The 25,152-nt window shown below is 37.7% G+C and overlaps 1 protein-coding gene across 2 annotated transcripts in view; it reads right to left on the bottom strand.

Moving 5' to 3' along the window:
* Positions 1 to 348: 348 nt before the first annotated feature.
* Positions 349 to 25,152, bottom strand: part of HTR1F (5-hydroxytryptamine receptor 1F) — a 91,069-nt gene continuing 66,265 nt past the window's right edge. For both annotated transcript variants that reach the window (XM_035015163.1, XM_035015162.1), the window contains one exon: positions 349 to 1,602. In XM_035015163.1, coding sequence (XP_034871054.1) covers positions 448 to 1,548 — 1,101 coding nt within the window. In that variant the 5' untranslated portion in view covers positions 1,549 to 1,602 and the 3' untranslated portion in view covers positions 349 to 447. The remainder of the gene's footprint in view (positions 1,603 to 25,152) is intronic.

Genomic DNA, 25,152 nt, shown 5'->3' with positions numbered 1-25,152 from the left:
GTAGGAGAAATGTGTGCTTTGTGGTGAATTATCTTTCCTATAAAATAACAGAATCATATAATAAAACCATAGGATTATATAGAAATTACAGATGTTAATTGAACACTCTCCTATAATTATTATAAGCCATAAACCTGGAAAATCACTGTTATTAATAATACTAATTATAATATATATTTCCAGTTAGCCTGTTAGGGACATTGCATAGGCAAAGTATTGCTTATAAACAATAAATCTTCTCATTTGAGTACTCTAGAATGATGGTCAAAAGAAACATCTTTTACTCAATAAGTTTATAGTCATGTTGCTATTAAAATATAAATTATATTCTTATAATTTTAGCAGTTTTAATTTATTTCCTTCTAAAAGTTTAAATGTTTTATTATTCAGCATCCATTTAGTTACTTCCCCTCAAGAAATCCCCAACCTTTTAATGATAACCTTTCTTTAACATCGGCATCGTACAAGCTTTTGGAATGCTTTCTTGAAGTCTTCATTAAAGATTGTATAAATCAGTGGATTTATAAGGGAATTGAGATAGCCAAGCCATGTCAAAAAATTTGACATTTCTTCAGAAATTTTACACTTTTCACAGACATTAACAACCAATTCTTTAACAAAGAAAGGCAGCCAACATATTACAAATGCACCCAAGATTAATCCCAGGGTAGTGGCTGCTTTGCGTTCTCTTGTGCCTGAGATCTTTTGCCTTCTCCAAGATTTCTCATGCTTGAATTCAGACCTGGGGCTTTTCACTGTGCTATGAATTTTCTCAAAGTCTGTTGATGGATCAGATAAAGATTTTTCTAGCATGTAGGGTGTGGAGACTAGTCTAGTGCTTTTCTCACCACTCCCCAAAAGGACTTGGCCGTTCACCTCCTCCTTGGCAATCCTACTTGCTTGTCTCTTGTGGTATAACGTTTTTGCTGCTTTATATATTTTGTAGTAGAGGATCAAAATCAATGTCAATGGGATGTAGAAAGCTCCAAACGTTGAGTAAATAGTGGAAACAATGTGGTCGTGTTTGATGATGCACTCATCATCTCGGCTAGTTCCTTGGTGCCTCCAGAATAAAGGAGGCATAGAGATAAAAATAGATATAATCCAAACAATTGTAATCATAATGCCAGCATGCTTGGGAGTCCTTTTCCTGGAGTACTCCACAGCATCTGTGATTGCCCGATACCGATCCAAAGCTATAGCAGAGAGATGTAAGATGGAACACGTGCAGCACGTGATGTCAATGCTCAGCCAGATGTCACAGACCACTTGCCCCATAATCCAGCTCTCTCTCACAATATACACAATGCTGAAAGGCATCACCAGGACAGCTACAAGAAAATCTGTGACTGCAAGGGAGCAAATTAAATAGTTGGCTGGGTGGTGCAGCTTCCGGGTCACAATAATTGCAGCAATCACAAGGGAGTTGATGGTCGTCGTCAGCAGGGCCAGCCCAGAGAGAATGAGGGACACCAGAATTTTGGATGGCATTCTGTTTAACAGTTCTTCTGAGGTCAAGTTTTGATCAGATGAGTTTAAGAAATCCATTTTTTTTTTTTTTGGTTTGTTTTAAAAGATTAATAGAGCTGAAAAAATGGATACCTGTAACAAAAGAGGAGAAAATCAGTTCAGAGAAGTCTTCAAAAATCGTTCTCTCCCTTTCAGAATAAATTTTTAAAAAGTATATGTGTATGTTTTCCCAGAATATTCTATGGACTAAAAAAAATGGGAGTTTAGATTATAGATTTTCTTTTTCTTTTCATTTAATTAAAAAATTCTGATGAGAACAGTAACAAATAACTTTCAAAACATTTCTTAAAATACAGCTCAAATAAAACAACTTTTATGAGTAAACTTAACCTACTACTTAGTAAAATCTCTACCATTATAGAATTGCACTTAAAAACTGTATTAATCCTAGCTATGTTTTTCCCTTCATCTATGGAGAAAAAGTTTAGTAGCACATGCCATTAATATATATATATATATACACATACATTATATAATGTAATGTAAGAAAATATATTAAAGGCAGTATTCAAAATCATAAACAATTTCGTACCTAATTTCAAGTTACATTGAGGACGTTATCATTGGGCTCATGGAGACTAAAGGAATTTTTAATGTATTTCATGTCAGGATATAAAGATTATAAAAAGGGAAATAAACAAAAAATATTTTTAGTATATCCCTAGCATTCTTGATCATTTTATGAAATTAGGAAAATGTCAGAGTGTTTAGTAGTCTTTGTGGATATAAGTAGTTAATTTGGTTTAAAAAGATGAAATAAAAATTAGTTGGAGTCAAATAGCCATAAAACACTGCCCATTAATACAGTGACATATATGACCAAGTAACTCACTTAACAAGGTGAACTTGCCAGCATGGAGAGCTTATAATGGCACTCACTCTGAAATGGAAATTATTCTTCTTTACAAGTCACCATCGTAAGGACCATGTAACGTTATAAGATGTATTTATTTATTTTTTGCATCAGCCCTTCTCTCTTTTTTATTTTTTAAAAATTTTAAAATTTATTTTATTATTATTATTTTGATGTAGTGTTCAATGATTCATTATTTGCATATAACACCCAGTGCTCATTAAAACATGTGCTCTCCTTAATACCCATCACCGGGCTACCCTTCCCCCACCCCCTCCCCTCTGAAGGTTCTCTCTTTTTTAATAATTTTTTTCTTTTTTTATGATTTTATTTATTTATTTGACAGAAAGAGAGCAAGCACAAGCAGGGGGAGTGGCAGAGGGAGAGGGAGAAGCAGACTCTCCGGTGAGCAGGGAGCCTGATGTGGGACTTGATCCTAGCACCCTGGGATCATGACCTGAGCCAAAGGCAGACACTTAACTGACTGAGCCACCCAGGCACCCCTCTTTTTAAATAATATTTAATAATAATAAGTTTAATAATTCACTTTTGCAGCTACCTATATCTTAGGAAAAGACAGAGAGAAGACAGAGATCTGAAGCTTTATTATTGTACCTCCATATTCCTTAAATTATTTTTATTTTAAAGTGGTTATGTTTCATTTGTTGGAACTGATAAAACAATACTTTAAAATACTTAATATTATCATATTAAGTGCTTCCTATGAAGTGTGTGTGTGTGTGTGTATAATATAACCTTGAGGTACAGCATATCTAGTATTCTACTTGTGTTTGGTTACCAGGACTAAATTTTTTTTTTTTTTAGATTTTTTTTTAAATTTATTTATTTTGAGAGAGAGAGAATGAGAGAGAGCACATGAGAGGGGTTAGGGTCAGAGGGAGAAGCAGACTCCCTGCCAAGCAGGGAGCCCGATGCGGGACTCGATCCAGGGACTCCAGGATCATGACCTGAGCCAAAGGCAGTCGCTCAACCAACTGAGCCACCCAGGCGCCCTACCAGGACTAAATTTAATTTTTATTTTCTGATATTCATTGAAGGCAGGTGCTGATGGCTTGCTCCTAAGCGAATTGAGTGGCACAAGAAATTTGAATACCTTCTACCCAGAAAATGAGTAGTTGTCCTGTGTGTAGTTGAGAAGGAGTTATATATCTATATTTTTTATATCAGCACTTGCCCATTTATAAAGGGCAACTAAGGTAGCTCCAGATAAAGAATGGAAGCTAAAGTTTCCTTAGATATTCTAAACCTGCGGTTCTCTGCTTTAGTTGGCCTCAGAACCAGCAGGAGGACTGTTAAAACACAGATTACTGGGTCCCACCCTTTAGAGATTCAGTAAAACTGTGCTGGGGCCTTCACACCTGCATTTCTAACAAGGTCCCAGGTGTTGCTGCTGCTGTTAGTCCAGGGAGTAGGTTTCTGGGGAGAACCCAACATGGCTGTTACTCAGCTGTCTGTCTAATCCTTTTCCTGCTATAGCGTCTGTGAATTCCTCTCAATTGAGAGCAGCTCTTACATTTCTGTGTACGACTTTCTCAGCATCTCTCTTTCTCATATTCTTATTTCTTGGAGTTTTCTAAATAGATGATCTCACTCTAGCTTTTCTTCTGATATTTCTGTGACTATTTTTTTTTTTAAGATTTTATTTATTCATTTGAGAGAGAGAGAGGGAGACAGAGCACAACAGGGGGAGAGGAAGAGGGAGAGGGAGAGGCAGGCTCTCCACTGAGCCAGGAGCTTGATGTGCTCGATCCCAGGACCTGGAGACCATGACCCGAGCTGAAGGCAGACGCCCAACCATCTGAGCCACCCAGGAGCCTCTCTGTGACTATTTTTATTGCTGTCTTTTTTGCAGTACAGCTCTTGGACCTCCAGCTCTAGGACTGTTATTCCCCTCCCCCAACATTATTTACTCCTTTCAGCCTGTAGTGAGAGTTAGGTCATATGACCATATTTCCTAAATCCATACTGGATCACAGGGCCTGAGGTATAATGGTGTGATCATCTGTATCATCAGGATTGTCATGAAAATCCTTGCTATGTGCTTTCAATATCAGTGGACCTCACAGTCTTTATAGCTGTTTACCCTGGAAATATGTTTAGGCAGTCAATAGTCACAGGTGAAATGCTTACTCCAAGCCAATTAGACATATTAGAAACATGGTAGATTAATTAATTTCTACCTTCTTTCTAATTTTCCCCCATCCTCTCATTATTAAACTTGTACCAAATATTCAGTTAAAAAACTAAATATTTTCCTGATCGGTTAATTCTTTCCAACAGTGTCTAGTGTTTAATTAATTAATTTATTATTTAGCATTATGGGAATTTATCTAGTGTTTATTTAGTGTTATGCTGTTGATTTAAAAGTGATGACATTTTCCATATTATAAGCAAAAATGACTTTCCACTTTAATTTGCCTGATAAACAGTTTTGACATAAAAGTCTCTTCAAGAGGTAATTCTGAAATTACATTTTGAATAGAATATTGAACAAGAGGAACTGTTTGGAAATAGTTATGTGTGTTTTCATAATAAAAATGAATTCTGTCAGTAAATGGACCAGCTTGAAATTAGCAGGTGAATTATTTGATAATTCAACTGAATCCTCTAAGAATCATATTGTAGCATTTAAATTAAGTTCAGTAAAATTGTAGTTAATGCTAAGGGAAAAATCAAAATGTGTCATACAAATTTGTGGTTTTTAAGAAATCTTACCATTATTAAATTTAGAAAACTAATCTTCTGATAGTTGTTTTTTATCAAAAACAAAGAAAATAGGAAAACAAATGTAAGCAATCTCAATTGGGTTTCTTTTTGTTTTATTTTCCTTGCCACTTATAATTAGAATTTCAGTAAACCATCTACCTTCATTAATTCATACATGACCTCCAATCAGATTCTTTCCTATTCCTTTACATCTTAAGTTCCCACTGTGAGTCCTTACAGTGCTAGGGACCACCTCTGGGTTACTGGACATAGACTATGTCACACATTATTCTCCTACTCCTAGAACATAGATTGCATTCTATATTTTGAATGTCTTCACTGGGAAATAGTCAGGATTACTTGTTAAGCAGAGCCTGTAGTCCCATCAATTGTATGTAGCCTTCTTGATAATAACAAATAGAAAAGCCTGGGGGAAACCCAGGCTTTACTCAGCATGAATATTTGCCAATTTATTGATCTAGCCACACGATGCATTTACTCCTCTATTTACACAGTTTGTTTTTTTTTTAATGCTGATTTATGTTCAGCTGTCAGTTTGATCTTAATGTCCAGATATATTTCATTCAAATTAAACTATAAGTTCATAGAGGCATAGTTTGGTTTACTTTATATTGTAAATAACATTGGGGAGGGGTGTCATACAAAAATAGTTTTAATAATAACGTTGTAAAGATAAGAAAATAAAATTCAGTTCTGTCAAACCTCTTGAGAACCTACAGGTTGGCTGCTTCAATTAGAATAATAATAATATTTATCCTTTCTGAGTGTTTCTGCAGGGACTGTGCTAAGTGTTTTCCATATGTTAATTCATTTAATCCTCACTGCTAATCTATGAAATAGGAGGAATTATTTTTTTAAAGATTTATTTATTTTAGAGAGCAAGAGGGGGAGGGAAAGAGGGTGAGGGAGAGAATCTTCAAGCAGACTTCCTGCTGAGCGCAGAGCCTGGTGTGGGGCTCAGTCTCATGACCCTGAGATCAGACCTGAGCCAAAACCAAGAGTTGGAGTCTCAACTGATTGTGCCACCCAGGCACCCTGAGGTAGGTGCAATTATTGTTTCTCATTTCATAGGTAAGAAAACTGAGTTACCAAAGTTCAATAAACTTCTCTACGATGATAGCATAACAAATAATTGGTAGAACAAACCCATTCCCTTAATCACCATTTTCCTGTCAATGAAAAATTTCTTATTTTACTTAATGACTCTGTTATAGTCATGAGATCTGCAAAGTAACTACTTTTTTTGTAGTTACTTTCCAACTTTTGTAGGAAAGATTTTGTTATAGAGTAAGAAGTGTTTTCAAGTGTAGGCAAATATCCAGTAGAATGAACTGCTTATTTCTTTATGGGGATGTTTAAAATAGTGACTATGTCAAAATATGTAAATTGTAATAGAAATGTGTTCATAGTGTTTTCAATTTTTTTTTACTGCCTTTCTAATTCAGAGACTTCCTTTGTGTTTTTATTATATTTCTTTGCCCCCATTTATTCCTTTAAGAAATATTTACTGAGTGCTATTTATGTGCTGATTAATCTGCTAGGTATAAAAGAATGGCAAAAAACAAACGCGCAAACATACCCCTGAACAAAACAAAACAGCAAAACAACACATTGTTCTTATTTTTATGAATCTAGCACATTAACAAAACAGCCAAACATATAATACAATAATACAATGCAATAAGGGTATCAGAGAGTGTGTTTAGTACCCTAGAAAAATTGATGAATTAATCATACCATGGTGAAACAGTGAAAGACTTTCCAGGTAGAGGGGAAAGTATGAGCAAAGGCAGAGGCATAAAAACACAAGATGTGGACTTTTGCAAGATGGCTGCATAAAGATCCTGAATTCACCTCTTCCCATGGACACACCAAATCTACAGCTACATATGGATCATTTCCCTCTGAAAAAGATCTGAAAATTAGATGAACTGCTTCTCCACAGCAAAGGATTTAAAGACCATATCCAGAGAGGTAGAAGAAGCAGAGATATGGTCTCACCAAAAACCCCATCTGTGGTGTAGCGATACACAATAGGATGGGATCTCACCAGTCTGGTTCTTCTCCTGGAGGAGCAATGTGTTGGTGCCCCACATTAGGCACCTAACCCCTGGGATCTGCACTGGAGAGATAAGTCTCCAAAACATCTGGCTTAGACATCTAAGGGACCCAAAGTGTTATATAAAACTGAGATTTCCCTTTGAAAGGACTCTGGTGTGGTCTCACTTGCCCTGAGACCCAATGAGAAAATAGCAATTTGAAAAGTGCCTAGACTGTATGTAAAGGGGATTCATTTGCTAATCTAAAAGCATCTGCTGGAGGGGCCCAGGGCAGTTGAAACTCTCCCTAGAGACAGAGGCACTGGTAGACACCATTTTTGCACATTTCACCATCTTGGCACATTTCACCCACCCTCCACAGGTAGGGAGCTTGGACATCACACCCTTCTGCTATCTGGCTAAGACAGGCAGGGGTGAGTGGTTGCAGCACTATCACACTGCCTTGTGGACGCTGGAGAGCCCAGATAGTTGTAGCACTTCCCTGTTCCCTGGCTGGGTCGGGTGAGCATGAGTGGTTGTAGTGTTCTCCAGTTCCCCAGCTAATGTCAGTGAGCAGTGAGTGGTTGTAACATCCCAGCCCCGTCCTAAATGAGGCTGGTGAGCATGGGTCACAGCATTCTCCTGCTCTCGACTTAAAGTCAGCACACATACAGACAAGGCTCTTTCCCATTGTATTCCTGAAGCCTGTGGGTGCCTGCAGTCAAGACTTCCCTGCTGCCATCCTGAAGCCTGCCAGAGTGCCCCACCCCCTGCACTTTAACTTTCTAGCTAAAGCCAGCAGGCACATGCAATCCACACAGAGGACACCCTTTAATTGCCTGGCCCTGGTGGTTGAGGGGGCTGGAGGTCCTGAGCTCCCAGGAATGTAACAACCAGAAGACAGTCTTGGAGGCCACCCCCTCAGGGCACTACACAGACAGCATACTGAAATACAACCTGAGACTTCCTATGAAAAAGGTCAGTTTTCTTAGCCTGGAACATCAGCCTGAGGGACAGGCTTCAGGTTTCCCATACAACTAGAAGCTAAGGAGGTGTTTCCAAAATATAAGCAGGGAGAAATTATCCTTGTGCACCCCAGCTTCCCTATAGCTTGATGAGATCCCCCAGAAAGGAGCTTTACACTCATCTGGAGTCCCAATTTTTGGAACTGTCACCTATGGGATACCTCCAGATCTCCTCAACCAGAGGTTAGCAGGGATTTTGATTGTGGTCCCACATGACTGTATATATTTGCATACTTTAAAAGGTGTTGCCTCAGGGTCTGACTTCCAATCAGGCTGAAACTAGGTGCTAAATGAGATTCCTCCCCTTGGATCACTGACAGGTCTTGGTATACCCTCTACAACTAGGGCGTATCAAGAATAAATCAGGTGGTTTAGACAATCACAAAGGTTTGAGAGACAACCAAAAGCTAGGTTGAACAAGAAGGATCATTACCTACACAAGTATAAAGAATGAGAGAGAAAGAGAGAGAGAGAGCTGTTTCACCTAATACATAGAAGCAAACACAGAGAGTCAAGCAAAATGAGGAAACAAATATTTTCCAAATGAAAGAAGAAGACAAAACCTCAGAAAAAGTCCTTAATGATAAGAAGATAAGTAATCTACCTGGTAAAGAATTCAAAGTAATGGTCATAAAGATGTTCACTGAACTTGGGAGAAAAATGGATGAGCACAGTGAAAACTTCAGAGATAGAAAATATAAGAAAATATCAAACAGAAATCACAGATCTGAAGAATACAATAACTGAACTGAAAAATATACTAGAGGGGTTCAATAGCAGATTAGATGAAGCAGAACAGATCAGTGAGCTGGAAGACAAAGCAGTGGGACTCACCCAGACAGAGCAGCAAAACAAAAACAAACAATTTCTTAAAATGAAGATAACTTAAGGGACCTATGGGACAACATCAAGTGGAATAAAATTTGCATTATAGGGGACCCAGAAGGAGAAGAGAGAGAGAAAGGGGCAGAAAACTTATTTAAAGAAATTATGGCTGAAAACTTCCCTAACCTATAGAAGGAAACAGACATCCAGGTCCAGAAAGCCCAGAAAGTTCCAAATAAGATGAACCCAAAGAGAGAAACCACACCAAGACACATTATAATAGTTAAAATGTCACAAGTTGAAGATAAAGAGAGAATCTTAAAAGTAGCAAGAGAAAAACAAATTGTTTACACAAAGGAAACCCCCATAAAGCTAACAGAAGATTTCTCAGCAGAAACTTTGCAGGCCAGAAAGGAGTGGCATGACATATTCAAAGTTCTAAAAGGAAAAAACTTCCAACCGGGAATATTCTACCCAGTAAGACTATCATTTAGAATTAAAGGAGAGATAAAGTTTTCCAGACAAGCAAAAGCTAATCACTGGTAAACCAACTTTATAAGAAATATTAAAGGAACTTCTTTAAGCTGAAAAGAAATAGCAGTAATTAATAATAAGAAAATACATGAAAGTAAAAATCTCACTGGAAATGGTAAATATATAGTAAAGGCAGTGGGTTAATAACTTATAAAGCTATTGTGAAGGTTAAAAGACAAAATTAGGAAAATTAACTAAAATATAATTAGTGAAGGGAAAAAAACAAAAGATGTAAAGTGTGACTTCAAAAATATAAAACATGGGAAAAAAAATATAAAACATGGGAAGGAGCAGAAATATAAAGTTTTGGAATGTGTTCAAATTTAAGTAGTTATCAACTTAAAATACACACACACACACAGACACACATACACACACACACCCTCAAAAAGATGAGGAAATGGAGACACATAACAGCCACTGATTTAAATCTACTCAGGCAAATGCTGTCAGAATGCTCTATTCTGAGGGTTAGAAATGTACCCTCATTAGATCCACTTCTGCTTGTTAATTTAATTCTCTAATCCACTGTGGCTCTTGAATCCCTTCTCTGGGCTCTTCACTCTGCTCTCAGAGAGGTCCTGTCTTTCCATGAGAAATAGTCTGGATTTACAGCTAAGTAGACTTCACAGCCTGCTTTCTGCCTATAGAATAGCTTTTCATTTTGAACTATGTCTTTCCCCTTTGGCCTAAAGTAAGTAAAATTCTCTTAAAAACTTTGTTTCCCCATGAATCTGATTGGAAGTCATGACAGGCCACAAAATGCCACATGCATAGTTTTACAAGACAGACTTTTCTTTACTTTGCCTGGAGTATTAGGGCTGTGGGACAACATCCTTAAGATTCTCAGAAGCCTTTTTTGCCTAGCTGAGGACTCTACTAGGCACTCCTTTAAACCTTTCTGAAGTCTTAATAAAACCATATCCTTGATCTATTCTTCATCCTAAGACTATTTTTATTTTGAGAATCTTTTGCTATCTAGACAGATCAGTGATATGAAATACCACAAAATAAGTTTGTTTTCCTATCTTGACAAGTCCTGGCTCTTATATATTTCTTCTAAATTTTGCTTGCAAACTCTAATTGCTCTTTCTTTCCACACCTTATTACATACAGCTAAAAAACTGTCAGTTGGCACTTTATACATTTTGCCTAGAAATCCTCTTGGCCAGATCCATAAGTTCATCAAGCACATTTTATCTTTCAAGTTACTGGAGGCCACATTTTTACCAATTATTTTGCTACAATAAAACATGGGCTGCCCTTTTTCTAGTCTCTAAGATGATTTCATCACCTCCTTTCTAGCCCCCATAAAAGTTCATGCACTAATAGTCTTCTCACTGTTTTTTCAGTATACTACCTTGTTCCAATGCCAATGCCATGTGTATTGATGCTGAGTTTACAAGGATGGACTGTGCTCGAATGTTTGTTGTCATTTTGGCATCACTATGAGCTCTCAATACCTGCAATGTAAGGAGGAGTAGGGAACTACATTTCCCAGAATCTGCTTCTTTAAATCTGGCTATAGGGTTTGATAGTGAGAGGAATTCCCACAAGGCTTAGGAGGTAGAAGAGAAGGATGGTTGATGACTCTCTGAATGTGGTCTCAGCCAGATGCATGGTCAAACATTGACAGCAGCTTCTGTATGCTCTTGGAAATAGTTGTTGGGAATTTTCTCAGATTTTTTGAGAACCACAACAGTTTCCAAGAAAGTCTTTGAGAACTACCTACTTAGGGGCTTTAGGCTAAGGTGCTTCAGTGTCTCCTTTGACTTTAGGCAACAACTGGGTTGAATGAAATTTTGACTTTCCTGGCCTTTCCCCCATCCTGGTGTTCCACATTAACATAAATTCCTTCATTAATTATTTAATTAATGTGTCTTCATTAATTAATTAACATTCAAGGAATATTTTGAGTGACTCTGTTTCCCTGACCAGTCCCAGGCTAATACAAGCAGATACACTGCTAGGTGATTGTTGGAAATTAATAACCAAAGCAGCTGTAACTGAATACTGAAAATATTAAGCAATATTTTCATTAAGACTGCTAATGAAAGCAGTTTTTTAAAAAGATTTTATTTACTTGACAGAGAGACACAGCAAGAGAGGGAACACAAGCAGGGGGGAGTAGGAGAGGGAGAAGCAGGCTTCCCGCCGAGCAGGGAGCCCGATGCAGGGCTCGATCCTGGGACCCTGGGATCATGACCTGAGTCGAAGGCAGATGCTTAACGACTGAGCCACCCAGGCACCCTATGTTTTTTTTTTTTTTTAAGAATTTTTTATTTATTCATGTGAGACAGAGATACAGAGAGAGAGAGAGAGTAGGAGCAGTGGGGAGGGGCAGAGGAAGAGGGAGAAGCAGGCTCCCTGCTGAGACAGGGAGCCCAATGTGGGGCTCCATCTCAGGACCTGGGGATCATGACCTGAGCTGAAGGCAGACACTTAACCATCTGAACCACCTGGGCGCCCCAGTGAAAGCAGTTTTAACCATTGAAGCATTAACCAACTTTAACTGAATCTTAAAAATATTTAGAAGGAAGAGGGGCGCTTGGGTGGCTCAGTCGTTAAGCGTCTGCCTTTGGCTCAGGTCTTGATCCCAGAGTCCTGGGATTGAGCCCAGCATCGGGCTCCCTGCTCTGCGGGGAGCCTGCTTCTCCCTCTTCTACTCCCCCTGCTTGTGTTCCCTCTCTCGCTGTGTCTCTCTCTCTGTCAAATAAATAAATAGAATCTTTAAAAAAAAAATATTTAGAAGGAAGAGAGCAAGTCTGATTTTAAATAAAATTTACATATTCACATATTTCATTGCATGAATGATTCTGGTTATTGTTTTCAAGAGACACTTGCCAAGCAGTCTGCTAAAAATGGGAAAACAATTAAATTGCAACAATGAAAAATCTTAAGGAAAACTGCACTACATTCAATGAACTGTGAAACCATCTATAAAAGCACCTGTTTATGGAAAAGGAAGCAAATACACATGCACAAACTCTGTATTTTATACTACTTCCTTTATTTGTTGCTGAAACCTAGTGGGGAAGAAGCTAAATGTGTGTATGTGTATGAGCAGAGGAGGGATGGAGGATATGGAAGGAGTGGGGCTGTGAAGGCAGTAAGAACTGATGCATATTCCTGAAATTGGGGCTTCAGTTTATTAAGAGACTACCACATATTGCGAATAAAAACCTCAGTGCTAGAGTTAAGCAAATCTTCATCTAAAGTTTGTGTCCCCACTTACTCATATGAGCTCAAAAAGTCATTTCAACTTTCAAAGACTCGCTTTCTTCGGTGAAATGAAGATAATAAGAGTCAAATCTTTTAAAGTGTGGTTAAAGATTAAATATAAATCCCTTAGGTCCTGGCCCCTAATAAACTCAGTATTTACATTTGTTCTCTATAGTAAGCATTAGTGAAAGCATTAAATGTATCTAACAGGGAAAAAGTATGACAATATTTTTATTTTTACTTCAGTCTTCATTTTATAGTATCTGTAGTACCATCATTGTGTAATGCCAAATTTTCTAATTCCACATAAAGGTGGCAGTGGGAGGAAACGATATGCAATTACCATGAGTGAGAAATGATGTACTCTTCTAATATTTGAGTTAAAATGGAAAACAAGTAATAGGTTAGCAAGCTAGAGATCAAATTTTGAAAGAATATGTTCATGATCTTTCTCTCCTCCTTGCCTGACATTACTTATTCTTGAGTATTCAGGAAGGCAAATAGTTCACTCCCTAATGACACTGGATATGATATGTCTTATGTAAGTGTTTATCACCAGGAACTAGGCAAAGAATCTGGAAATTCTGTACCTTTACTGGAAGGTTACTAAAAAATTGAGTTTTGATGGGGCGCCTGGGTGGCTCAGTCATTAAGCATCTGCCTTCGGCTCAGGTCATGATTCCGGGGTCCTGGGATTGAGCCCTGCATCGGGCTCCCTGCTCGGCGGGAAGACTGCTTCTCCCTCTCCCACTTCCTCTGCTTGTGTTCCCTCTCTCGCTGTGTCTCTCTCTGTCAAATAAATAAAATCTTAAAAAAAAAAATTGAGTTTTGGCTATATGCTAGATATGAAGAATATTTTTAAAATTTTCTTTTAAAAAAATTATTTAGAGAGAGTGACAGAAAGAGAGAGAGAGAGTGAATGGGGGCAGGGGAGGGGCAGAGGGAGAGGGAGAGAGAGAATCTAAAGCAGACTCCCGCTGAGCATGGAGCCCAGAGTGGGACTCGATCCCACGATCCTGAGACCATGACCTGAGCTGAAATCAAGAGTCAGACACCCAACCGGTTGAATGAGCCAGCCAGGCACCCTTAAAAATTTTCTTTCTCAAATTAATTATTAACAATCTGGTAAATATCTTCATCTAGATACTTAATTTTGTATTCTTAATCTAGAATAAAATATCAGATTGGACAAAGTCTTTCTTAAAATGTGGGGAGACAATAGCTAAGTTTACCTGAACATGAATAAAAATGTCATGGTAAATTATTTACTTAAAAAAAAAAAATCACATCATTGGGATGTGTTAAAACTCAGTGAAAGCTGTTGTGAGATTAAAAGAGATCTAATTTTAGTGATGATTTTTGATTTGACAGCTTCAATTTTTTTGATGCATAATAACTAGTTAACTGCACCAAGCTGGCGAGGTTTAAGCAATTTCAAGCACAACAATCTCTTTTTTTCCTCTCTGCTTTTTTTTTTTAGCCAGCTCTTGAAAAACATTAGACTATTATATTTTATATTTTATGCAAATGTAACTAATGGAATGAAAGGTATTTCACTTGATTGGGATGTATGCTCTTCTATTTTTCTTTTGTAAATATGTTAAATTGGAAGTATTTCTTCTTTTTTCATCTTTAATTCACTTTCTTTCTTTTGACCCCCTTTATTTAAGCTTTATAAGAATTTGAGAAACAAGGCAGAGGATCATAGAGTAAGAGAGGAAAAAATGAAGCAAGAAGAAACCAGAGAGGGAGACAAACCATGAGACTCTTAATCTCAGGAAACAAACTGAGGGTTGCTGGAGTGGTGGGGGGTGGGAGGGATGGGGTGGCTGGGTGATAGTCATTGGGGAGGGTATGTGTTATGGTGAGCGCTGTGAATTGTGTAAGACTGTTGAATCACAGACCTGTACCTCTGAAACAAATAGTACATTATATGTTAATAATAAAAAAATAAAGTACAGCTTTATATTTGGTAGGTTTAGTAAGTACCACTTTGATTAACTGAGTATCATAGAAAAAACAAATGATTAATATTGACATTGGACACCACAGGCTTGCTAGGGCTGATATATAAAGCAGAATATCTAGTAACATAGTATAAGTGCTTAATTGCTGTCAGTTGAAATTGGGTAATTGATTTGTCATCTTCAATTAATGATAATATAGAATGTTCAGCACTGAAACACAAGACTGATTTGTCATCTTCAATTAATGATAATATAGAATGTTCAGCACTGAAACACAAGACAGATATTATATAGCCATGACTTGGAGCTCTGCTTAAGCATAATCTGGTCTTTCAGTCTGCTGGTTATTAACTATAGGCTATTAACTGTAATATGAAGAAAAGCTTAACTTTTAAATTTGGATAAGATAGGCAGTGATTGACTGAAACATGTTTAGCTTAAATATACACTGGCTTTCTTTAAATTTATGGTACAAAGTAGCTACAATGTTAAATAAGATGGGCATCTTTCTATTTTCATTTTATTTAGTTGGCTTTACATAATGCTGTGGAATATAATATCTTGTATTTCTGTGTTTTACACAGTAAATTATCCTAAAATGCCAAGATACAGATTGAAGCACAGGGTTAAGATAGTAACATCTTGAGACTCAATCCCAAAATAATTATGAGAAATCTGTCTATATCTGAATAACAAGAAAGAACTCCTCTTCATGTACTTTGACTTAACTTTTTTTCCCATCTGAGAATACTGAAATTGCTACTAGTTTTTCTCTTCTCCAAGATTTTTGCGCTAGCTTTTTGTAATTTAAAATACACGTTCTCATTCAGCAACTGCAATTACTTTTACCCTTCTTCTACTTTGTTTATTACTATAGTAGTGGCCATTATTATCTTTAGATTAAAAATATTTTAATGCATGCACTTGGAGTTGACACTGGTAAAGTCATGTATTTTAGAGAAAATTATAAACAAATTATAAAGAGTTTGTTGGATGTTTCAGATATGGCATGGTTAAATGATGATGATTTATATATTACCTAGCTGTGACTTAGCATAGAACAAACCGGAACTGTCATCTGGACAGAATGACAAAATATTGGAGAACACAACGGTTGAACCTCCTGATTTATTTCCTAAGTTTTGAACATCAGTTGATAAAATTTATTAAGCAAAGCACTGTGTGTTAGGTTCTACATGTGATGCATATGCATGAAAGATGCAGCCCATGACATCAAGGACTATATTGTTTAGCAGTAGTTGGGGAAAAGAGACATTTATCTGTTGAGCAAATATTAATTTAGTTTCAGCATTGTAGTTGGCAGTCTGGATATAAAAATGAATATGTCATGGGGCGCCTAGGTGGCTCAGTCGGTTAATTGTCTGACTCTTGATTTCAGCTCAGGTAATGGCAATGATTCTAACTAACAATGATGAGTTTGGAAGTGAGCATGTACCAAAGACAAGTGAATTTTAGTAATTTTGTAGGAGTTCCGAAGAAGAGGAATTTTTATTTTTCCACTGGACATTAAGCCATGATTATTTAAGTTTAGATCTCTTGAAGTGCCTTTGCCACCATGTGAAGCCCGAGAATGAAGCCACTACTTATAACCTGAAATGTACTATATGATACATGCATTGGTAAATATGTAAGAAAGAAGCCATGATCATTCATAGGAAACTGCAGCAGTTCTGCCGGGAAAGACCAGAAAAGACATTACACAGGAATTTAAATTTAAACTAAGACTTAAAGAATGAGTTTCCTGCGGGTGCCTGGGTGACTCAGTTGGTTGAGCGTCTGCCTTCGGCTCAGGTCATGATCTCAGGTCCTGGGATCGAGCCCTGCATCGGGCTCCCTGCTCCGTGGGAGCCTGCTTCTCCCTCTCCCACTCCCCCTGCTTGTGTTCCCTCTCTCCCTGTGTCTCTCTCTGTCAAATAAATAAAATCTTAAAAAAAAAAAAAAAAAGAATGAGTTTCCTGGATCAATAGATGGGGCAGTAGGTTGCAGTGAAGGTCGTTTGAGGGAGGAAACAATTTGTGAAGATATAATATCAGGAGGAGTATGGTAGGAGATAATTTGCATGGGTATGAGAGTTGAGGCTGAAAAATTGGACATGGAGTAAGAGTTTTATATACCACAATGCTGGAGGCCATGCAGAGCCACTGGAGAATATGAAGCAGAATTAGGTAAAGGTTAGAGGCTATGATAAAAAATGATTAAGTAGGCTAGGTGAGAGACAGTGAGTCTTCAGCCAAGGAATGAAACAAGGGGATGAGGAGAGAAAACAGTTTTAAACCCCTTCTTAATGTATGACAATGTTTGACAGTTAACTTAATTTGGGGGGGTGGTGAAGCTTGAGGTGAAAGGAGGAGCCTAGGATGATTCCTGTGTTCCATGAGGGGCAACCAGTTGGATGATAATATCATATACATGGAGAGAACACAGGAAAAGGAGGTTTGGTGGGGAGGGAAAAGGACAGGGTCATGGTGAAAGTAATAGTTTCAAACACACTGAGACTAACATATAAGACAACCTGTATGGAATCATCTAGAAGGCAGATCTGGGATTGGAAATTTAATTCACACATTATTAGCTGAATCCCTGCATATCTATAAAATCACTAGGGATTGAAGAGGGCAATGGACTGAAGAATGAATGGAAGATGAAGAATTGGAGAAAGTCAGTATGAAATATTCCTTTAAGGGGTTTGATTATTAATGAAAAATTTAAAATTTAGAAACTTTTCAAAAGGTAAAAAGAACAGAAACTCTGGGTTGAGAGATTTGTTTGTTTTTTAAACACAAACATAATTTGGTGTACTTATGCAGCATGGGAACTAAAGCTTTCAGGCAAAGTGAAAAGTTAAATTATAAACTCAACTGTCATTTCTTTGTTTATTGCATCTTCCCTCATTAGAGTTTAAGCTATGTAAGAGCAGAAACTTTAGTTCCTGGGCCTAGCACAAAATGTGGCTCATAATAGTCACTCAAAAAATATTTGATGAGGGGCGCCTGGGTGGCTCAGTCGTTAAGCGTCTGCCTTTGGCTCGGGTCATGATTCCAGGGTCCTGCGATAGAGCCCCGCATCGGGCTCCCTGCTCAGCGGGAAGCCTGCTTCTCCCTCCCCCACTCCCCCTGCTTGTGTTCCCTCTCTCGCTGTGTCTCTCTCTGTCAAATAAATAAATAAATAAATAAATCTTTAAAAAAAATATTTGATGAATGAGTAATGAATGGAAAATACTCTGTTGATTGAGACTGAGGGAAGCATGTACTCTTACACATTGCTGACATAAACTACCCATGGAGACAATGTGGTAATAACCTTTGCTACAATCATTCTATTTCTAAGAATTTATCCTATGAATATATTTCCATGTATAAGAAATGAATATGTCCATCAATACATACAGACAAATAAATTATTGTGCATACTTATAATGAACAAGTAAGCTCTTTATATTCTGACATAAGATTTCTAAACATATTTTAAAGTAAAAATCAGAGGGTAAAAAGGTTTATATGGTATGTTACTATTTGTGTAACATAAAGAATATGTGTGAATACAGTTGCTTATTTATATATAGAATATCTCCGGAAAAACACACAAGAAACTGATAACTGTGGTTGTCTCCTGGGAATAGAAATAGGGAAAAGGGTTTGGAAAGAGACTCTAAATTTTATACTCATTATGCATTTACCTATTTTTCAAAAGTAATAAACTAACAAAGCAGAAAAAGAAGCACCAAACTTATTGGAGCACATTAGTTTATGTCAAACACCTTCCTAAATACTTTGTCTCTATGGTCTTATTTGAGACCGGGGAAAGAAGAGAAGTGAAGGAAATAAGTTTGTAGCTAGTGAACATGTGAACACATATGTTTTGGGGGAGGGTGCAAAACGGCAGGAACTTGGAGGTTTTCACGTGTCATAGACTGTGTTTTCTCTCTGAATAGGAGACATTGTCATCTGTTGAGGGGGAGGAGGCAGGGATCATGAAGGGTAAGAAGAACATGTGGCACAGTTGCTATAGAGAGTAGGAAGGGAATGATCAAAGGCAGAAAACAAGAATTCTGTGTACATCATTCTTCACTACAGTGCAATTTTCTTTAAAAGATTTATTTACTTATTTTAGAGAGAGAGCGAGAGAGAGAGAGGGCACGTACACGCGCAAGTAGGGGGAGGAGCAGGGGGAGAGAATCTTTTTTTTTTTTTTAATTTCTTTTTTTTTTTTTTAAAGATTTTATTTATTTATTTGAGACAGAGAGAATGAGAGACAGAGAGCATGAGAGGGAGGAGGGTCAGAGGGAGAAGCAGACTCCCCGCTGAGCAGGGAGCCCGATGAGGGACTCGATCCCGGGACTCCAGGATCATGACCTGAGCCGAAGGCAGTCGCTTAACCAACTGAGCCACCCAGGCGCCCCAGGGGGAGAGAATCGTGAAGCAGATTCCCCACTGAGCACGGAGCTGGATGTGGGCTCAATCCCAGAACCTATGAGATCATGACCGGAGCTGAAATCAAGAGTGGGATGCTTAACCTACTGAGCTACCCAGGCACCCCAGTACAGTTTTAATTTGGAAATGCTCAGTAACCCTGGTATGAGTGGAAAATAAATGTTGGATTATATACCTTTTTGTGGGAGAAGCACAATGAGGATATTCACAGAAAAGTAGCTAAAGTCAAATGATAACAACACCAATTGGGAAATAAGTTTAGATTACAACTGGAGGAGGTAGCATCTTGAAGGATGGGGTGAATTTAATGAGCCAAATGAGAATTTCAAGGCTGAGCTGTGATTTTGTCCAGTTGGTCACGAAAATTTTCCCTAAGCCCGTGGTTTTCTGTTGCTTAGCCCATAGCCTCAGAAGGTAGCCCTCCAGGGTAAAATTCTTTCAGAATGGCTCCAGCTAACTCTTCACTGAGCAATCCTCACAGAGAAGCATCTGAACACATCTGGCACATTACCACCTGGGGGCCTTTGCTTTAATTCAGTGATTCTCAAAGTGCAGGTCCTGGACCAGCAGCATCAGCATCAGGTGAGAACTTACAGAAAGGCAAATTCTCATTCCCTCTCCTGACACTGAATCAGAAACTTTGGGAGTATATTAAAGCCTCTGGAGGTTTTGGACACATGCTCAAGTTAGAAACAACTGCTCTAGTTGTTTTCTCTTACCTGGGATAACCACTTGGTTAATTAACCCCATCACCTCCTTCAGGTCTTTGCTTTGAAGTCCCACCACTCTACTTAATATTTCAAACCACCTTTACCTTTCATTCCTTCTTATGGTACCCTTTCCCCTCCATCTTCCTCATCAGCTTTATTTGTTCTTTTATCCTTACCCTTTATAATTTCCTGCACTATATGTTTACTTCATATGAATGTTTTTGTCTAATTGATTTGAGTGCAGGAATCTTTTTATTTTGTTGATACTGATATCTTCCAAGTTCCCAGAACAGTGCCTGATGTATAATAGGACCTCAGTCAATATTTGTAAAATGATTGTTTGTCCATTGTCTAATAAGAGCCATTTCCAAAGCAGTCACCTTTGCTGGGTTTGTGGCAAAACAGTTGGTCAACAAAAGTCTCCCAACCTTAGGATATTCCAGGTGTGGGTCTCCCACCAATCTCAGTTTTCCAGACTGTAGAAGCTATGGGCAGTCTCCTTAGAGTTCCTCTCTCTCAGTTTGAGGTGAGACCTCCACCCTCACCCCCAAACCTCCCTTACCTCCAAACACACTTCCTTATAGAAAGTGGAGGTAAACTCTCAGCAAATCTATAACTTTCTCCAAATACCATCCTCATCCTTTTTTCTAATTCCTACCCTCTTCAATTTTAACACTGCAATAATCTTGAGGTAGTGAAAGCTAAGAGATTTAAAACTTGGTTTCCCCACTGCTTTCTCAGTTCTGAACAGGGCATAATTTAGTATAGCATCTTGTAGTGGAATATGGGAGTTGATATCTGTTTTCTTAGGGTGTCAGCCCAAAATAGAATGTTTAATTTTTATTCATGTTACATGGTCTTCTTGGCTTTTATAGTCCATTATTTATATTTTAGGCAAAGCAAGTCTTTAAAAACATGGCTAAATGATTCTTTTCTGTTCTTCAAAATTTTCAATGACTTCCCATTATACTTAGAATAAAGTCTAAATCCTTAACATTGCCCTCAAGGCCCTTATGAATTGGTTCTCACTCACATTTTCAGTCTCCTATGGTATCAGTTCCTGTATGCTTACTATTCTTGGGGCCACAGGCCTTTTAGTTTTTAAAAAAATTTTTTTTAAGATTTTATTTTTAAGTTATCTCTACACCCGACATAGGGCTCTAACCCACAACCCCAAGATCAAGAGTTGCATGCTTCACCGACTGAGCCAGCCAGGCACCCCAAGCCTTCTTAGTTTTGCTGCTTGATAAAATCAAACTCCTTCCTAGGTTATGGCCTTTTGGGTTGCTGTTCCCTCTGCTTGGAAGTTTCTCTCCTAGAGAACTGACTCTTCCTCATTAAAGTTTCGGACACTCTCATACTACATTATTTTTCTTCATAGTATTTATCCTTATCTAAAATTCTTACAGTTTTTTACTTGTGTATTATGTGTTTCCCCTGTTAGATTGTAAGATTCATGAAAACAAGGATCTAGACTTTTTGGTTCAATGCTGTTCAGTGCCAAGAACAATATCTAGTATAGAAGATTTCAGTAAACACTTGACAAACATTTTATTGTATGCCTCTTACATGTTAGGCCCTATGCTGGTAACACAATTTTTGTTAAAAAACTTTTTTAGTCCCTGCCTTTAAGAAACTTTCAGTTAGAGTATGAAAAGAAACAAGAAGGGCATCTGGGTGGCTCAGTCAGTTAACTGTCTGCCTTCGGCTCAGGTCATGATCTCAGTGTTCTGGGATGGAGCCCTCCCTGCAAGCTCCCTGCTCGTGTCTGCTTCTCCCTTCCCCTGCTCTTTCTCTCTCTCTCTCTCCCTCCAAAATAAGTAAATAAAATCTTAAAAAAAAAAAAAGAAAGAAACAAGAAAAGAGCCAACTTTTCATGTGATATGTTAAGTGTTAGACAAGAGCAAAGTGTAAGGGGGTTCTATGGGAGTAGAGAACTAGAGGTGGGGATGGGGTATCAGAGGGTAGGTGAGATTTCAAAATGCACAGACTGTTCCTGACTGTTCATGGAGAGCTGAGTGAGGGATGGAAAGAGCTAGAGTCAGAGGGGGAAGGTGGTGGTTGGGTAGCGGGGATGGGTGACCTTTTCTCTCATTTTTGGTGCCTCTACACTGTCTGAAGGACTTGGTGTTGAAATGTCCAATCACTTGGACTTGTCTACCAGAATCTATCCACTTCTGTCACTGCTTACTTTGCATAGATCTACACATCTAAAATATAACAGCTTTCTAAAACAAAATTTAGTGGTATCATGTGACCATGGTATTCTGCTGTGGTAGAATGTCTATAATAATACCCAGAAAACTAAATATATATAAAATTTCTATTTATTTCTCAGACATTTGTTACCAGCATACTTGACTATTAAAGTATTGATCTTTTTGCTCAAAAAGGGCTTAAAAACCATAAACATGAGTACTATAAACAAAAGAATTAAACAAACATGATTTAACCCATTTCTATTTAAATTTTATTACTGCTTGAACAGAATTAGGTTAATATTTTAATGATCTGTACTATAATAGGAATTTTTAAAGTCAACAAATCATATAAATAATTCTGGAAGCAAACACCCTTTGTAGATTCAGCAAGCGGAATAATGAATTGAGTATATGAGTTAATGTATTTGAAAGATTTTCTAAGCCCTGTTAAAGCAGAGCTGTCTTTTATCTTATGAGTTTTAAAAAGCATGTAAAATAATCTAATTAGTAAATTATTATTTATTTTAATTCTTAGATCACTAATGAAGTGGGTTTATTTTTGTCATTTGGGTTATCATCAACTTAAAATTTAACTTATTTACCATTTTCTGTCAGATGTCAATTGTCATAAAAGGATGAAAAGAAATTACAATGCAAAAAATGTTCATGTGACAGACCATTATTTTTCTATCAAAGCTGAAGTTTAACATATAATAGAAATAGAATACCATATTTAGCAATCAATTTTCTCCTTTGAATAGGAAAAAAGCTCACAAAAGTGAGAGAAAAAATGATTCAGAGGTTAATTATACAACAGTTCTGATACCTCTCTTGGTGTCCTACTCTGTCTAAGAAGAGGAGGACATAATATGAAGTCCCTAAAGGACATTTTAGTAGGTAATTCAAAAGGCCATCTGAGATGCAGGGTTGCTAAGGGAGAGTAGAGTGTTAGCAGTTTCAGCTGATGTGGCTCTGACCTCGGTAGGTCTAGCCTTAGTCAATAACCTTTTAGCATTGACTTGAGGAACAATTCATGGGTACATAGATATTCCTTGCCTTGATCTCTCCTGGCTAAATTTTGTATTAAATTTTGTATTTGTACAGGATATTTAAAATTAGTGTTTTGTGGGTATAACATTTGGCATTTGTGTTAATTCTGTGTAAAGTAAACTTACATTTACTCATAGGTTATGGCATCAGTTATCTCTAAAGACATCATTATTATCTATTGTCCTTGGAATATGTCTATTGACTTTACTGTTAAGAAGGCAGCATACAATCAAAATGCTTTTTATCTCTATGGAAGGTCCAGAATGAAATGGCATCCTCTCCCACATTTTGCTTTGGCTTTGTATGGTCCAGTTCAGTTGTACAATTTCCATTCTCCTATTTCATAATTTGACATTAGCTCCTCCTTTTGATGGAAGTTTACTTTTGTAATATATATGAAAAAGTAAGTGAATAGTGCAAAAAATGATAGGAAATGTCTATTAAACGGCTTTTGGAGCATCTTTTTAGAGACCATATTATTAGCATATTGTTTGCATAAAAACATAGGTCACTGGGGTGCCTGGGTGGTGCAGTCAGTTAAGAAGCCAACTCTTGGATTCGGATCAGGTCATGATCTCAGGGTCGTGAGATCGAGCCCCACATGGGGCTCTATGCTCAGCACAGAGTCTGCTTAAGATTCTGTCTCCCCAGAGATATTTGCAAATGTCTTATTAGATAAAGGGCTAGTATCCAAAATCAATAAAGAACTTATCAAACTCAACACCCAAAGAACAAATAATCCAGTCAAGAAATGGGCAGAAGTCATGAACAGACATTTCTCCAAAGAGATATCCAAATGGCCAACAGACATATGAAAAAATGTTCAACATTGCTCGGCATTAGGGAAATACAAATTAAAACCACAATGAGATACCACCTCACACCAGTCAGAATGGCTAAAATTAACAACACAGGAAACAACAGATGTTGGCGAGGATGCAGAGAAAGGGGAACCCTCTTACACTGTTGGTGGGAATGCAAGCTGGTGCAGCCACTCTGGAAAACAGTATGGAGGTTCCTCAAAAAGTTGAAAATAGAGCTACCCTTTGACCCAGTAATTGCACTACTAGGGATTTACCCCAAAGATACTAATGTAGTGATCTGAAGGGGCACCTGCACCTCAATGTTTATAGCAGCAATGACCACAATAGTCAAACTATGGAAAGAGCCCAGATGTCCACTGACAGATGAATGGATAAAGAAGAGGTGGTATATATATGTATACACACACACACACACACATACACAATGGAGTATTACTCAGGCATCAAAAAATTGAAATCTTGCCATTTGCAATGACATGGATGGAACTAGAATTTATCATGCTAAGCAACATAAGTCAATCAGAGAAGGAAAATTATCATATGATTTCACTGATATGTGGAATTTAGGAAACAAAACAGAGGAACATAGGGGAAGGGAGGAAATAATAAAACAAGACGAAATCAGAGAGGGAGACAAATCTTAATCTTTTTTTTTTTTTAAAGATTTTATTTATTTGTCAGAGAGAGAGAGAGAAAGATCACAAGCAGGAGTGGCAGGCAGAGGGAGAAGCAGGCTCCCTGCTTAGCAGGGAGCCCCATGCGGGACTTGATCCCAGAACCCTGAGATCATGACCTGAGCTGAAGGCAGCTGCTTAACCAACTGAGCCACCCAGGCATCCTGGGAGACAAATCTTAAGAGACTTAATCATAGGAAACAAACTGAGGGTTGCTGGAGGGGAGGGGTGTGGGGGAATGGGGTAACTGGGTGATGGACATTAAGGAGGGCGCGTGATGTAATGAGCCCTGGGCATTACATAAGACTGATGAATCACTGAACTCTACTTGTGAAACTAATAATACTCTATATGTTAATTAATTGGATTTAAATAAAAATGAAAAAAATAATCTAGGGGGAAAATAAAAAGATTCTCTCTCCCCTCTCCCTCTGCCTGTTCTCTCACTCAAATAAATAAATTTTTAAAAATGTAGGTCATTAATTCACAGTTTCAGCAA

This window comes from Mirounga leonina, unplaced genomic scaffold (assembly GCF_011800145.1).
Source record: "Mirounga leonina isolate KUSES-001 unplaced genomic scaffold, KU_Mleo_1.0 Mir_169, whole genome shotgun sequence".
NCBI lineage: Eukaryota > Metazoa > Chordata > Mammalia > Carnivora > Phocidae > Mirounga > Mirounga leonina.
Note: the sequence above shows the minus strand (reverse complement) of the source record. Positions and strands in the feature narration are given on the sequence as shown.